The sequence below is a fragment of the Acartia tonsa genome, chromosome 6, assembly GCF_053477335.1.
Source record: "Acartia tonsa isolate MP-2025a chromosome 6, ASM5347733v1, whole genome shotgun sequence".
Lineage (NCBI taxonomy): Eukaryota > Metazoa > Arthropoda > Copepoda > Calanoida > Acartiidae > Acartia > Acartia tonsa.
In genome coordinates, this window is record NC_137265.1 from 46,952,787 (window position 1) to 46,970,877 (window position 18,091).

General features: G+C 33.0%; 1 protein-coding gene across 1 annotated transcript; it reads left to right on the forward strand.

Annotated features, from left to right (window-relative positions):
* The first annotated feature begins 111 nt into the window (after positions 1–111).
* Positions 112–15,974, forward strand: LOC145323133 (uncharacterized). Its single transcript, XM_080165521.1, has 10 exons — positions 112–219; positions 4,524–4,648; positions 5,847–5,927; positions 6,477–6,536; positions 7,166–7,235; positions 7,664–7,738; positions 12,043–12,113; positions 14,858–14,940; positions 15,550–15,602; positions 15,905–15,974. Exons 1-10 carry the CDS (start codon positions 203–205, stop codon positions 15,972–15,974), a joined length of 705 nt encoding a protein of 234 aa, XP_080021647.1. The 5' UTR covers positions 112–202.
* The last annotated feature ends 2,117 nt before the right edge of the window (positions 15,975–18,091 follow it).

The window sequence follows — 18,091 nt, forward strand, 5'->3', positions numbered from 1 at the left end:
GTTTTGTAAAGGTTAACAATATCTGTACAGCGGTTCGCGAGATCCTGCGCTACATGCAGATAGACATCATGTTACTTTTTTATGAAAAAATATCCAAACGAAGCTTTTTTCAGATAAACTATAGAATTTTGTTTATATTATAATTTTCTGATAAAAATGCTTAATTTCTGAGGAGAAATAATTTGACTGATGTTTGAATTCCATGAACAACAGGAGGAAGTAAGATATAATTATTTAATTCCTATATTTGCGACAACTTTTATTACACAATAGGTTCTAATCTTTAACATTTGCAAAAGGACTTGCTTCATTTCCATGTCAGAAATTTATAGGAAATTAACGGTTCCATTGGAATTCAGCCCACACGGGATTCAACCCACGGAATTCAGCCCAGCGGGATTCAACCCAACGGTATTCAGCCCACACGGGATTCAACCCACGGTATTCAGTCCATACAGGACTCAACCCACGGAATTCAGTCCATACGGGACTCAACCCACGGAATTCAGTCCACACGGGATTCAACCCAATATATATATATAAAATTCTCCGGTTTTAGAAAAAAAATATTTTTTTTCAAAGAGAACAAAATTTTTAGAAAATAATTTTTTTTTCTCAAATTTTTTTATAAAGTATATTTTATAAAATAATTTCTACAATAAAAAAAATTACATAAACTTTTTTCAAAACTTACATTTTTTTTCAAATTAAAAAAAAATATACTTTAAAACTGGTAATTTTGTACATTGGGTTGAGTCCCGTATGGACTGAATTCCGTGGGTTGAGTCCCATATGGACTGAATTCCGTGGGTTGAGTCCCGTGTGGGCTGAATTCCGTGGGTTGAGTCCCATGTGGGCTGAATTCCATGTGGGCTGAATACCGTTGGGTTGAATCCCGCTGGGCTGAATTCCGTGGGTTGAATCCCGTGTGGACTGAATTCCAATGGAACCGAAATTAACGTCTATTGAGCTCGAATTCGAAGTGTATAAAACAATATAACAAGGTTGACAACGACACAACCCAATCTGTGCCGATTTTGTATCACTTTTGAAAAGTGCGATTCCTGTGACGTCATATAAAAAGGGAAGGGGGAAGAAAATCTCTTCCCTTTTCTCCCATCTCTTTTGAAGAGATTTTATTCCCCCCTTCCCTTTTTCTTTCCCGAAACGTATATGACGTAACTGGAATCGCACTTTTCAAAGTGATACAAAATCGGGACAGATTGGGTTGTGTCTTGACAACACCCATAAAAGCGGTTATTAACAAATTTATATAGATTTAAATGCTCAAGATGCACCAAAAAATCTGTCCAAAATTGCCTAAATAAATTTTAAAACTATTTTATATTTAACAAAAAGAGGATTCTAACATTCTAAAAATAGCAACAAAGCTATCCTTCGCAGAAGTACAACAAACATAAATATAGAAAAGTTTCACTTTTAATGAAGTATTTGAAAGTCTATATGTGTGCCAATTTACTAACTGAGATATCTAAAACGACCTTTTTAATGTGTTTCCATTTATCTATGACAGTAGATTCTCCTGAAAGTTAAGTAAACTTGTAAGTAATTGATTGGTAAAAGTTATGGATTCATGAAGGCTTTTAGAAAAATTATTTTGTCCGCTAGTCGAACAAGGTAAAGAAATATTTTATAAGAATAATAGCGACGGTGCCCCTAGCATTTAGGGGGCTCTTTATTTAAAGGGATATACATGGGGCAAAAAATAGCCTAAATCAATCTGACGGGTTATACATACAAGACGCTTCATTTTAAAGGAGAACCATACATAGGCGTCCAAGGGGGGGGGGGTAATGGGGCGATTATCCCCCCCAAATTTTTTTTCATTTTATCCCCCCCCCCCATTTAAAATTTACCCCTACCCTGGGGGTGTCTACGGCACTCCCAACTATTTAGGAGGGGGTATTTCCCCCCCCAAAATAGAAAATCTCTTAACAAAAAAAATTTTTGCGCGCTTCGCGCGCATTTTTAATACTAAATTTTTTATAAAATTTCAATTACCCCCCCCAAAAATTTTACCCCGGGGGTAAATTTTGGGGGGGGTAAACAAATTTTACCCCTGCCAAGAGATTTCAGGGGGGGTAATTACCCCCCCCCCCCCCAAGCAAATTTTACCCCCGGGGTAAAAATTTTGGGGGGGATAAAAAAAATTTGCGGCGCGCTTCGCGCGCCATTTTACCCCCCCCAAAATAAAAAGCTTGGACGCCCCTGAAACAAACAAAAAAAGGCAAGACCTACCAAAGTATTTCTTTTCTACTTGAGACAATTCTAGAAACTACTAAACTAAGTACTCAATTGCCCAATTCTTATCATACGAACTATTTATTACGCGCATCTTGGACATGTTTGTCCTTGTTTATATTATAGACAGTTTTGTATAATTCTGTACTTATAAAAAAAAGTCGCAAGGAAACACCAGGGATAACATGGATAATTAATATAGTTATGTCGATGAAAATCTGAGAACTAACGAGCAAGCAAGAGCTCTTGTGTTGGCTTGTGATTTACATTAGATTATTTTAAACTGAAACTTAGACTTTTGGTAAACTCATTATATATCATTTATATAATTACTGTATAGCAGTATAATCTTCTTTTTTGTCATTGTTATTTTTTTTTATTTTCCCTTATTCCTTAAGTATGGGTAAAACTATTATTTTGCCACTGAATCATTTTCAACTCCCCACTAAAAATATATTTCTAGCTCACTTTAGGGGCTTTAATAATGCTTGAAATTAGCCCTTCATAGCTTTCTTGATGATAACTTTACACAACATAATCTGAATAAAACATAGGTGGAAGGGGGGTGAGGGGAGTTAGTCCCAGGCAAAAAAGAAATTCGTCAAAAAATGCATTTTTTTGTGGTAAATAAATGCATGTAAACAAGTCTTATGCATACTTTCTTTGTCAATAAAGGTGAACAAGGACAACTTCATGTAAGACACGTGGCTTTGTCCACAGCCTCTAGGGAAAAGGTATTTGTGTAATGTATGCCCCATTAGGTCTTAAGTTTAAAAGTATCTATGATTAGTATCAAGTAGGGACGAGGTCACATTTAGGTTAGACAACCTTTGATTGCACGACCTTTGTCTTACTTTACATTATATCATACCTGAAGAATTATGCATGAAATTTTTTCAGTGTTACACAAATTTAAGAATTAGCCAGTTCTGAATAAATATAAAATTTCACTGATCTCTCATCTTCAATGTTTTAGAAAATGAATATAAACTAAAAGTTGTTTAATTAAATTACATAGTAGCTTTAATATTTATTAGGTTCATTTATTTAACCACTTATTAAGCCATGAAAAAACAAAAATCATATTTTGAAAGTATTTCTTATTGTTTCAAAGGTGTTTTTCAAAAAAACAATTCCCTTTCCGATTTTTGAAGCAACCAGAAAAAATATTGAAATAAATTTAAGTACCAGTTTTCCATGGGTTGAATTATGTGTGGGCTGATTATAGTGGGTTCAATCCCGTATGGACTGAACACCGTGGGTTAAGCCCCGTGTGGGCTGAATTCCGTTAAATAGAATCCCGTGTAGGCGTAATTCCGTTAATCAGAATCCCGTGTAGGCGGAATTCTATGGGTTGAATCCTGTGTGTGCTAAATTCTGTAGGTTAAATCCTATATGGACTGAATTCTGTTGGGTTGAATCCCGATGGGCTGATTACCGTGGGTTGAATCCTGTGCGGCCTTAAATTCCAATAGAACTATAAAACGTCGGGTTATTTTGTTAAACTCTGTATTAGGGTTACAAAAAAACTTCAACCTTTATTAATTTTGTGAAATAAGTTTAAAATTGTACGTTATTACCCAATCATCATTTTAACCTCAATTTTCCCTTCATATTTCTTAACCTATTATTTTATAGAAAAAATTTATATCGGATAAACTGTGAAAAATGCAATAATTTCAATAATAAAGGTTTTAAAATCATAGAGATACATTATTAATTTCCAAGTCTTTAAGCAGTTCATTAAGCAGACTACTAGCGGCTAATCAAAAGCTTTAATAGCTGATATATTATAGACATGCATTTATAGATGACAAAATTATTCTTATCTATGTCAACTCAATATCGACATGTATATCTTGACAACAAACTTATTACTTTTGTTCACATAATAACAGCCTAAAACTTTCAATCTGTACAAGTCTATCTAATATAATGTTTGTTATGAAAATTCTCAAGATTGCAACTAAAATATTTGATTTGTAAAAGGAATTTGATAGTTATCAACAACCATTTGTGACAAAAACAAGGCCTTTCTGTTTTAAAAAACGTATGTACATTTTGAACATTTTTTGTTTTAAAGATTTTCATTATATTAGCATTTAAACTAAACATTAACAACAGAATATTATTTAAAATGTGAAATATAAACAGGCTATAAATTAGTGCCTTTTTACTTAGGATTAAAGAGCAAGTTTGTGGAATGCCAGGATAAAGTTGCTAGTTTGAAAATAATTTTCTAATTCTTTTTTTTTATTAAGAACTAGATCCCGCATCAAAACGGAGAACTGGCTTCCAGTGACCAGAGGTAATTGTATTATAGCTGCGCTCCTGGCGTGTATACGTCAGTCTGTCATGTTTATGGCACAGCTACCCGTCGCCAGAGGTAATTATCATATATTATTCTTTGCTATCTATGTTATTGCATTCTATCTGTGTCTGGCAATCTGTAATGCTGTCATAAGAGATTATTTTATTTTAGCTGCTCAGTCAAAACATTATATCTATATGCAATTTTAAAAGTTTATGTCGACAATATTATTTCAATATTCGTGGAAAATTGTCTGTATGCTATATGATGCTATACACGATTTTTTACTATGGCTGAGAACTGGTTCTCGGTTTAATCGGTTTCAGAGCCATACTGGAAAACCCATTCTTATTGTGTGTTTTATAAAAAAAAAACTAATGCTGAAGGAAGTCAATGAAAAATGAACAGACGACAATTTCCCCTAAACTTTTAGTGAACCAAAAACAAAAAAAGAATTATGTTAAGATAGGTTTATCAAGTTTAATTGTCCTGCAAGTTTTAGACCCAGCAGGAAAACAAAATCCTCTTGGGGCTTAAATAGAGATTCTATTGCCCTGCGGGGTCACCCTATAAAACCAATATAATCTGTCCTAGCCTAACCTAAGGTAAAACATAAACTAAATAATCCCCCTCCCTCTTATTTGCAATTATTAAAGAACAAGGGAGTTTCTAGATAATCGGAATTTAAAAGGGGGGGGGGGGGAGTTGGAATGGTCCACAAAGAGGAATCACACCTAACAGACATTATTACCTCCGCCAAATGGTGCTCAAATTAATGTTTCTAGTATTTACAGTAACCCAGTCCTTGACATAAGTGAGCCACATTTAATACATTCTCACATGAAAATAACTTCAATACAATACACCATACAATATCATACAATCTAGCACACTTATATCCTTATGAAGCAATATAAGGGTTATATTATTTTCATAAAAATCTTAAAATCATAAAAAGCTTCGGTACTAACAACAAAGAAAAATGTCGATTTCAAAATAAAATTAAAGGAAGCTTCACTTATAATGGATGTTTTCGTTTTTTGTATTAGCTTTGTAAACTAGATTTAGATTATAATGAAGCCACGACTTTTGATTTTTTTTAATATTTGTTGTTTTGAAATATTTTTAATGGCTTTCGTGATAATGGACCATTAGTATGAAGAATAGAGAGTAATAAAAGTTACATTATATCAAACCAAGGGCGTACACAGACATTTTTCTATGGGGTGTGGGAAGGGTGGTGAAGCAACTCAACAACTTGTTTATTTTTCAGGGGACCAAAAGTTGGGTTGGTATAGAGGACAATGGGAAGGAATCTGTAGACATGGTTTTGGACTTCTTAAATATACTTCAGGTAAAAAAAAAGATAGCGTTATTAATTGTCAGAGAGACAGACAGACAGAAAGACAGATTATAGGCAGAAAGATAGATAGAAAGATAGATAGTAGGATATAAAGTTAGGTAGGCAGTGTGACAGACAGATTGACAAACAGAATAACAGACAGATATATGGATAATATATAGTTGAACATAATTTTAAAGGTAATGGTTATAGCCGTCTTAAATGTACTTCAAATACATAAATAAATAGCGTGACAGATAGACAGATAGACATAATGACAAACAGAAATATGTAAAGATTGATTTAAAAAGGGAGGGAATATGAAGGCATGATTTTGGCCCTGAGTATTATAAAGTTACATAGTTATATAGCGTTTCAGACTGACAGAAAAAACAGATAGATAGACAAATAAAAAGAAAAGTTACTATTGGATGTGCAATAAATCTACTATTAACTCTAATATTTAGGTTGGGAATATGAATTAAATTGTTCTACAATTAACTCTAATATTTCGGTTTGGAATATGAAGGAAATTATTCTACAATTAACTCTAATTTTTAGGTTGGGAATATGAAGGAAATTGGAGCCATGACAAAAGAGTTGGCTATGGCAGGCTTATTGGTAAGCATGGTATATTTAGCAGTTATGCCCTTAGAAGCCTATAGAGGCACTTGAGAAAAGAATGTAAGTCGACCTTCCAATTTTAATTTTAGTTTCATATTTTTTTGGTGGAATATTTTAATTATAAACTATCTCTGGACCTAAAAGCTTCACTAGGAGAAAAACCTTTTCAGCAATCGGATAATTATCATGCTACTTTTCTATAAGGAACCCTATGAATAGGATATTCTGACTTAAAGGTCTTTTAGAAATTCCTTTTATTGGCTAGGAAGTATTGATTAAGAAAGTGAAATATAAAAGCACTAAATAAAATATGAAAAAATCGAACCTACTGCTAGGCTTTAATAAAATAGCAAAGGAATAAAATCAATCTATCCTTTCAATCAATCCTTTCCCTCCTTTAAGTCATAAACCTGTGCCATAGAAGCTTTTTAAAGTGTTTAAAAAATTCCATGTGATATCATAAAAATAATGGATTAGAAAAGAAGTGGGAAATAAAACCCCTAAAAAATAGATAGATAATCCCTCATTTTTATGACGTCACGTGGCTGATTTTTTTGTAATGCTTCTGTGCCATATCTATCAATTTTATTATTTTGAATCATGTTATGTTTGTATTAATTTCTTAGGTCCCCAGACCGAGTATTCTGGCGAATGGAAGAACAATAACAAAAATGGAATTGGAGTTCAAATTTGGCTCAGGAAAATTAAGCAAAATTTTAACATTCCATTTAGGAAATCTACTTTCATTAAACACATTAGCACACACTTGGTCAGTTTTAATTCATGAAATAGAGGAAATGATGCTTTCCCTCAAAGTACCTAGGAATCACTGACCCCTTCTCCCCTATTTTAAAAAAGATAAATTGTAAATTGATTGAAAGTGGTAGGGTAGTTTTCTCTCCTAATGTCTTACTTCTGCGTGGCTACTCAGTACTCTAATATAACCTAACCTAAAGTAATAAACAAACAAATACAAATTATTTTTTAATGGAGAGGGGGGGGGGAGATTGTACCCAACATGGCCCTTTTAGGGAAAACGCAGAGGAAACGTTTTTAAAATGTACTATAAATAGAACTTAGAATGTTTGGTATCGCCTTTAAAAACTAAAATTTTGTAATAAAACCAGGGGAGAAAAGTTGAGATATGAAGGAGAATGGATTTGTGGCCAAAGGAAAGGATGGGGCAAAATGAAATACAGGTAAACTTCAGGGATATTAAGGGATAAGACGATAGACATTAAGTTGATTTATTCCTCAATGATAATAAACTAAAAATCATCCCTTAGAATGAAGGTATAGGTTGAATTTGAATAGTTTTGACACTGTTAGTTTTTAACCACTCAAGATTTTATGGGTACCAGTCCATACAGTCCAAGCTCTCCTCTTACCCTTGATAAGCATTATTCAAGCCAACCGTTTCAGAGATCTTTTGTGATTTAGATTCTTTTGAATTGTGCTATCGTTTAATACCTTGGGATTTACAGTGTGTTTTTTTTATGAGAACTTTTTTGAAAGCAATTTTACCCCACTTATAGTTATCAGAATTTAATGATTAATGGCTTATTTTCTTCGTTTTTTAAGGAAAATTATGAAACAACAAAAAAAATTACAGTTTTTGTTGAAAAAGTACAGTAAAGTTGAAAATTAAAAACTTAGGTGTCAACATCTAAAAATGGTTTTAGCGCATTTTTCTTATGCTCAAATAATCAACCTTTAACAAGAATGGCTGCTAAACACTTCAAAGTTGAGATATAGAGCTAAAAATGTATACAGATACTATTAGGGACATGTACTAGAACATATCAAAGTTTGAAGGTCATATCTCAACCAGGGAGGAAGTACTGGTCCCCCAAAGTCGACTACAGAAAATCCATTGTCTTATCCCTAGAAAACTATTCTAAAAATTTCCAATAAAATTGTATCGTAAAACCTGAGTGTAAAAACAAAAATAACAAGAACAAGAATTAAAGAAGAAAGTATTAGCGTAGCTAAAACATATAAAATTTCCATGCTAGCCTAGAAGTTAGGGTTAGTTCTACACTAATAAAAGGGGAAAAGAAAATGTAGGACATAAGAAACCATAGCTCATAGGCTGGCCTAATAGGATTTGGCCAAATGTTTTCCTTTTCTCAAACAAGAAATAAATGAACATTTAGAGAAGACAAAGACACCAGTAAAATTATATATAATGTTCTTTATTTTTTACTTTATCATGCGGGTCGAATGATATACAAAATTACCCCTTCTTTCAGTGGCGTGCGAAGCACTTTGTCTAGGGGGGGGCATTTTGAAGATTTTGTAAAATTTTGCCCCCCCCTAAATCAAAGTGCCCCGGGGGGGCACTTTGCTTTAGGGGGGGGCATTTTGATTATATATACTAATTTTAAATAAGGGCGTTTTAAGGGGTGGGATTATTTGATTATGGGCCTTCTAGTCCTTATCCCTTCTTCCCCATCCCTTCCCCCATCCCTATTTCCCATTTATATCCCCCATCTCTTTCCCCCACCATCTCTTCTCCCCCATCCCTTCTCCCCACCCTGCAATGACCGAAGGGAAGGGAGCTAGAAAGCATCTTCGAAAAAAAAATACAGAAGATAATTTAACCTTCCCCCCCCCCCCCCCCACCACAATACATTTTTTATAGGTGGAAGGGGATGTTGTAAAATCTCAGCAGGAAGGATGAAAAACCCCATTAAAAAAAATTTTGGGGGGGTGGAGATAAAAACACTCATTTTGGAAATAATTTACCAAAAATTAACCTATATGTAAAACTGATTTTAAATATTTCTTTATTGTATGACAACAAGGATGACAACATCTTTAAGTAGCAAAGCACAAAAAAAACATCCGACCTCCATGAATTTTTAATAGTTAATTATACTCCATAATGATGAGAATGTTAACATTAAGTTTTAGCCTTCTTTCTTTAATTGCAGTTGAAAAAATCACATTTCCCCTTTAGCATTACGTACTGACAGCCATAGTGGATTATAGAGAAGCTAAAAAGTTATATCAACATATCCTACCCTCTTTAAATGGCACTTTAAAACTCTGTTAATTTTTGATTAAGTGGTGTTTCCAAGGATTTATAAGGGCGGTGTGTGAAGCGCATCTAAAAATATTTACTCCCCCTTTGAACTAAAATCAATTAAAGACAACAAGAGTGGCGTATTTTATCAAGTTAGGAATATAGAGTGTAGTTAGTTTTAAGGGTTTTTAATGAAAATTCAAAATTTACATAAAAAAAACATGTTTTTTGTAAGGGTATGTACACAAAAAAAATGATAAACTTATCCTGAAAATAATATGACATCATATATATAGTTATACAGACAGACATACAGTGTTGAGAAAAAGGCTTAGATAAATATCAACGCTATTTCTTTTTTATATAAAATAACTTTTTGATTAAATATTTGTTGTTTACACATGTTTTTATAGAAATAAAAACAAAATATACAATATGATAAAAAGCAGAAACCATTTGGAAGGGCGCGAAGCGCAAATTTTTTTCTTCAAATATGCAGGGAGGGAGGGGTTTTTGGGCTATTTATTACACTAGTCCCCAATATTTCATATAAAATTTTCTTATTCGTTGGCTCAACAACTTTGGGGACTTGTGTACATACCCTTACAAAAAAACATGTTTTTTTATGGAATTTTCATTGGTTGGTTAATTAAGTCGAGTTTCCATACATTTCATCAACTAATTGTAATCTATATTAGGGGTAATTTTGTGTATCATCATTGGGGATGTACAAAATTTCTTTGGTAAAAAGTTTATATTATACAAAATAAAATACTTCCTATTACCTGGCTTGTTATGTTCAGTGAAAAAAGATTATAACCTAATTTCTACACTAATTAGAAAATTTGGTAAGGTTAAATGAATAGTAACTGTCTGATTGGCGCGAAGCGCCAAAATTTTTTTTTTTGGGTATTTCTTGATCTTTTTTTGGAAACTGGGATAGTTTTGCTTTTTGTAGGGTAGGGGGCAAAAAGGGGCATTTTTGTTGACCAGGGGGGGGGGGCAAAATGGGGCATTTTTCAACATTTAGGGGGGGGCAGGGGGGGGGGCGATGGCTAGGGGGGGGCAGGGGGGGGCGTTTTGATCGCTAGGGGGGGGCGATTGCCCCAAACGCCCCCTTCGGTTCGCACGCCACTGCAAGTTCTTTATATTTGTTGGAAAGTTAGGACACTGCTAGTGCAGTGTAAACAAACCCTCCAAGGTTTCAAGATTTGAGAAAAGTACGCAAAGTTGTTGAGTCCATGCATAAAAGAACTTGATTATTAAACTTTGGGTACCAGTGTAATTAACAGTCCCCTAGGAAAAAAGAATTTCAGAACGACAGATAGAAACAATTGTCTTGTAGAGTACCATTGATAAAAAAATGCATTTTTACAATGGGCAAATTTATCAATTTGAAAATCCTTCAATTCATCACACGATATTGGACTCAGGGACAAAGAAATAGACAATTGAAACAAAGAAGGTCTTTTTTTGCATATCATTTATAATTTTGACCATTTCATATATATAACATTTGGTCAAAATTAGGAACAGTTTGACTTACTCAGCGCATTTGACTATATACTAACACACAACGTTAACCCTCTTTTATAAATTTTATAATTCTTCAATTATTACAAGACATTTGAGACAAAAAATTAGAGGAGACATAAGTTTTTCGATCAATATTTCTTATAGTGAGGTCAATTTTTTGTTTTTCATTTCTAAAAGATAGTTAATGTTTTAGTTTTATTCCTGCATTTAATAATTTACATTGTTTCTAAGTCATAATATTGTGAAAAAATATACAAATTTTGATTTAATCTCTTTCTGATAAACGTTTTTGTTTCTTCTTAATGAATTATTCCCTAAAATGGGTAAATGTTTACAAAGGGTATTAGATAGAAATTTTCTTCATTAGTTCTGACGTTATGGTTTCCCTCGTCAAAATTGGTGATGCTTTGAAAGTCAATAAAGTGGGGGGGTTAGACGAAGACTTTTAAAAATAGATTTTTAAAAATCATTAACGTTAATTGGACGTATTCATCCAATGTTTTTTCACAAAAATATCTATTTTAGAAGTGGAGATGTTTACGAAGGCAAAAGTGGAGTGGTGGAATTAAATGCTAACTTTTAAAATTGTTGTACTTATTTTTCAAAAAATATTTGTTATTTTTGAACATATTCTTCCTTGTTTTTTTCACAAAAATATTTATTATAGAAGTGGAGATGTTTACGAAGGCAAAAGGGGAGTGGTAGAATTAAATGCTAACCTTTAAAATTGTTGTACTTATTTTTCAAAAAATATTTGTTATTTTTAAATATATTCGTCCTTGTTTTTTCATAAAAATATTTATTTTAGAAGTGGAGATGTTTACAAAGGCCAATGGAGTTAGAGAATTAAATGCTAACCTTTAAAATTGTTGTACTTATTTTTCAGAAAGAGCTTTGACATATTCGTACTTGTTTTTTTCACAAAAATATTTTTTATAGAAGTGGAGATGTTTACGAAGGCCAATGGAGTGGGGGAATGAGACAGGGACTGGGAACCATCATTTTTAAAGGTAATTAGCCAGGGACAAGGCATGACAAGTTATTACAGGGATATCAAGGGATAAGACAAATAAATACATCCTCAAAGATGATGATAAAAATTTCCCTTCCAGAGGAAAAAATTCTAGGTTGAAAATTTTGGACAATACAAGTTTGAACTTACCAATCATGCTTTGATAAAAGTCCTCAAAGTTTTGAATTCTATTAATGAAAGACTGCGTTAATAAAACTTTGAGTGCCAGTATAAGTTACAGTCTAATTATCGAATCAACATAAAATATGTAGCAATAATTTCATATAATTTCGGTTGGTCGGTATTATGTAAGCCACGAACATTTTAATTTAATGCCTCAAATCAACATGGATGATGTCAATAGTATAATTTCTAGTGATGTATGATAAACACAGAATTGTATCACTGAATCTTTTCTCTCAAAGTGCATTGCGAGCGCATCACCAGTACCCCTTATTTCTAAAATAAATTTATAATATTTGAGGTGGGGGGCTAGTTCTTTGTAAGTTATTTTAACTTTAGGTTGGTTATAATTTGTACAGGGATCCCCGCAGGAGTAAAGTTATTTTTACTTTGTGTGTATTGTCCCTTGTCCCTGTAATTAGAAAATTATAGTTTTATGTAAACAAGGTTGACATTTATTTAAACCACAAATCAAGGAAAAATATTTAGGCTAAACTTTTAGAAACACAATGTTAATTTTTCTATCTTTAATTCAACCATTTTAAATTTTACCTAAAGCAGTTTCATCTTCAATATGTTTTAATAGACGGACTGACAAATAAAGTAATTTGTAAAGTAGCAAATTATTTAGATTTAAATTTTAAGAAAAAGATAAACATAACCTTCCCATTAACAATTAAGAATTTTGCTTTGTGACTTAAGGTAAAATTGATGACATTGGATGCACGGGCGTGCAGAATTAAACTCTCCCAAGAAAAGCAATGGGGTAGTGGAAATTGTCGTTGTTTAAATCCTATACTAATATAGTGATGATGTAGCAACATTTAGGGGATTTCAGTAAATCTTTAATGACAATTTAAAATTTATTCCATTTTTTATATACTGCTGAAAGAAATCATATTTAAAATTAAAGTCTTATTGAACACAAGAACACAGATATAAAACTAATATAAATATAGCAATACCATACAGATTATTAATTGCCAAATATATTTTGAAATTCTTTCCAAGTTTTGTAAATTCATGTTCTTACAATTTGATTGTAAATATTCCCTTTCCAATAAAATTGTTTTTATTTTATCAAGGTTTAAAGGTATGATGGATTTGTCAAGGAGAATGGTTTTGTCAGTGATTTCTCAAAGTGCAAAGTCAAGCACGCCCTTATTTTCAAATAATATGAAAATAAAGGGGGAAGGGGTAGGGGTAGTGTGGTAAGCCGAACGTTTCAGCTCACGGGTTGCGAGTTCGGGTGTGGGACACAAGGGCTTAGCCCACGGCGGTAGACAGTCTGCGGGGGTAGCTGTGGAAAAAGGGGAGGCAGCGCCTCCCGGTTGTATAATTGCGTGAGGGGCGCGTGATAGCTGCGTGTCCGTGCCCCTCCCCATATTTAGGCGGGCCAGTTTGACCGCTGGACAGCGGGGTCACCGGCGGTCATGAGGTAAATGGTGATATAATGGGATTAGTGCAGAAGGCTTGTTATGATAAGTCACTGCGTAGCAATTCTGTAAACTGCCCGTCCGTCGGTTTGCCGTATTACCACAGTAGTATTTCGTTTGATATACTATAATGGCTACTGGAAAGCCCCATCAGGATTGGGGCCAACGGAGATATAGTTTAGATTGGGCTCCCCGCTAAGGGTTAGTAAAAGGAAAAAATTATGCTCTTCTCTTAAGGATCTACAGGGATAAGTAAATAGATGGTAAAATAATCACCCCCGTTTTAGAAGCTTATAAACAGTAGAAGCTCTTTATTTGTCAAATACGATCAAGATTCGAAATTACCCCTAAAAGATTTTATGCTAACAGCACAAGTTATACAACTTTTATCGTTTACAATTTTATCCAATACACCTACCCTGATGGTGGTAATAAAAAAAGTTTTTCATATATCCCAATTCCTTTATATTCTGACACAAGGCAGCATGCTATTGGTGATCTTTTTTTACCAGTATCTATAAAATCAATACTATACTGTAGTATTGGAAAAAGTCTAGACCAAAATAAAATTATTTTTAAATTAAAAAATAGCCAAAGTAGAAATTAAATATTATATTCATATAATACCTAACAAAAAGTAGGAAATTAGAAGATTTACATTTCTAATCATACCATTAAGTACACAGTGTAGGAACAATCCAGGCATATTATTGGTTGGAAAGTGTACACTTTTTGATGCGAACGTGCAATAATTTTTTTCATTCATATAATAGGTAATTTAATTATTTGATTTTTTAGCTTAGCTTGGGGTAATCATATTGTACAAAAAATTGCCAATTTAAGTAATTATTAAGTCATCTTCGTTTATTAAAATTTCCTTTCCATGTTCAAGGAAATATTGTGTCTGATTAACCAACCAGATTAATAACTTTATATAATAAATTGCATATACAAGATAAAACTCTCAGCAATCTTTTGAACAAGGATAAATAGACTAAAACCTGCCAGGGACAAAGACAACGCCTATCTGATTAAAGCAAACAGTCAGTAGTAGTACAAACAAACATCTCACTACTACTTAAATGTATATAGTGTGTTTTTTTTGTTGTTTTTTTTGTTTCAGACGGGAATATATTTGAAGGACATTGGGCAGAGGACAGAAGAAACGGAACTGGGAGAATAATTTTTAAAACAGGGAATATACAGGTAAATTTTTGGAGGAGCGCAGCTACAGTATTATTGGGACATGTCAGTACGTCTGTCTATTAGCATACGACTGGAGAAATGAAACTGGGAGAATGATTTTTAAAACAGGGAATATACAGGTTCATTATTGGAGGAGCGCAGCTTCGCTATTATTGGGACATGTCCGACCGTCTGTCTATTAGCATACGACTGGAGAAATGGAACTGTGAGAATAATTTTTAAAACAGGGAATATACAGGTAAATTTTTGGAGGAGCGCAGCTTCGCTATTATTGGGTCATGTCCGTACGTCTGTCTATTAGCATACGACTGGAGAAATGGAACTGGGAGAATGATTTTTAAAACAGGGAATATACAGGTTCATTATTGGAGGAGCGCAGCTACACTATTATGGGACATGTCAGTACGTACGGAACAGGGAAGATTATCTTCAAAACAGGGAAAATTCAGAAGAAAAAAAATTGGAGTAGCGCACTTACAGTATTATTAAGATATATTTCTTCAAGGGACAGTCTTCTTTACCATCCCCTTGCTTTAAAAAACTTCAATTTCGTTACGAGTGGCAAATAATACTTTTACAAACTTAAAATAAAGTAAAATTATAATTTAGGATGGTTTCTGGAAGAACGATAAATGTGTAGAAAGTATATTAATTCTTGCCAAAGGAATGATATTACTTAAATAGAGATTAAAAACATTAATAATATATGATTTCGAAGCTTGTTGGACGCAAAAATATAATATTTAGTATACATTTAATAACAGAATAGAAAAAATATTTAAACCTCTATTGGTACACACATTTATATAATCTATCATTCCTTAGCTTAAAAACTTTTATTGAATCTTGATTGATGGGTTGGTTGAAACTAGTAATATTCACAATTTTCAACCAATAACTGAATAAATTTGTCGTCCATACTCTTATCCCTTAAAATTCCTGATTTAATTGGTATCTTGTCTGCAGATATAGAACAGTATGCCAAATCAAGCCAAAAACAGACCAACAAAATTAGCCAGGCACAGTTTTTTTAAATCCCATTTTGATAAAAGCATATGACTTTTACTTCATACAAATAGTTTTATTAATTTTTTCGCGTCATGTCATTTTTATGGCCCCTGCGACCTCCTTCTGTTAATTTTGTGATACTGCCCACTGCCAAAGTCATTTGGAAGGTTGCGTGATAATATAAATCTTGATTTCATAGATTTTAAAAACTTTGACAGTCAAAAGCAATAGAAATCATTATAGATATAAAGAGGCGTAGCCGATTTATTCAATTCAATTTATTGTAAGCAGATGTTTTTAAAAAATTGTGCTTCTAGGAATCTGAAGAAACATCTTCAATGACCAAGGAAAGAAATATCAACAATTTACCAAAAAAATATACAGTGTGTTTTTTTTATGAGAACTTTTTTGAAAGCAATTTTACCCCACTTATAGTTATCAGAATTTAATGATTAATGGCTTATTTTCTTTGTTTTTTAAGGCAATTAATAGAACAACAAAAAAATATTTCAGTTTTTATTTAAAAAGTACAGTAAAATCTAAATTTCAAAACTTAGGTGTCAACATATAAAAATGGTTTTAGCGCATTTTTCTTTAAAAAATGGATTTTCTGTAGTCGACTTTGGGGGGCCAGTACTCCCTCCCTGGTTGAGATATTACCTTCAAACTTTGATATGTTCTAGTACATGTCCCTAATAGTATCTGTATACATTTTTAGCTCTATATCTCAACTTTGAAGTGTTTAGCAGCCATTCTTGCAAAAGGTTGATTATTTGAGCATAAGAAAAATGCGTTAAAACCATTTTTAGATGTTGACACCTAAGTTTTGAATTTTAGATTTTACTGTTCTTTTTAAATAAAAATTGAAATATTTTTTGTTGTTCTATTAATTGCCTTAAAAAACAAAGAAAATAAGCCATTAATCATTAAATTCTGATAACTATAAGTGGGGTAAAATTGCTTTCAAAAAAGTTCTCATAAAAAAAACACACTGTATATTTATCCTAAAGCTTAAAATCGGTTAGAAGGATGAAATAAGTATGGCAGACAGACATAAAAAATAACTCATGGAGTGGCTACGCTACTAAAAAATAAAATTGTTGATAATTTGTTAATGTAGGAAAAGGGTGATGTACACATATGTGATACAGATTCAGGTATACAGATGTGAAGAGTAATTGGATGTGTGTCTGTGTGCCTTATTTTAAACAAACATATCTACAACTACTTTCCTAGTTGTTATCAAAAACAAAAGCAACCACTTTGTGAGTATTGTGTCAAAATTCAATTTCAGTTATTTTTGTTGACATTTATCAATTGAGTTGTTAATGGTGACATTAAGGCTTAAAAGTTTAAAAACTGACATTTAGATAAGTTGGCGGACATTCTATGAATTGGCTATCTATGATAACGAAATTTACTTGTCTAGGATACACCGAAGGAGACACCCCAGCAACCACCTGCCGCACAACTACATGCAGAACAACCACAACAACAACCATGGAGACCACAAGCTCGAAGCCCAGCCCGGCTCAGAGCTCAGGGATTATTCTTTTCCATTATTTTTATAGGAATTAACAACTATTTCATTACACAACATGAAGGTGATATGTTCGAAGCTCGGCCCAACACTACGTCATAACTTAAGACGTTCAAAATTGTTCCTACTACTGCTATATCAAGACCAAGACATAAACAGTTAGAGTGGGTGGAATGTCTTGGCCCAAAACAGGTGTAACTCATTGCTATGTACAGTTAGATGAGACAAAGATCGGGTAATCAAGGGGTTTGTTGTCTTAAGAGCGTTTTTGACCACATAAACATGAACATCAATAATACACATTAAATAAGATCTCATTGTGAATCATGTCCACTATAAGCTGGAATAGTAGCAGTTGGTATAATTTTAACACCATTATAATAAAAGAGAATAATATAACAATACAGAGATTGGGTTTGAAACATCTGAAGAAGACAATGTCAATGATACAACAGGTCACAAACCTAGCGACAATGATTCTACTGGTGGTCACAAAGATACAACTGGTGGCAAGGAGAATGATAACACAAGTGCTGACAAGAATACTGACAACAACCATGGCGAAACAACTGTCAAAGAATCAGACCAAGCTGAAAATGTTGA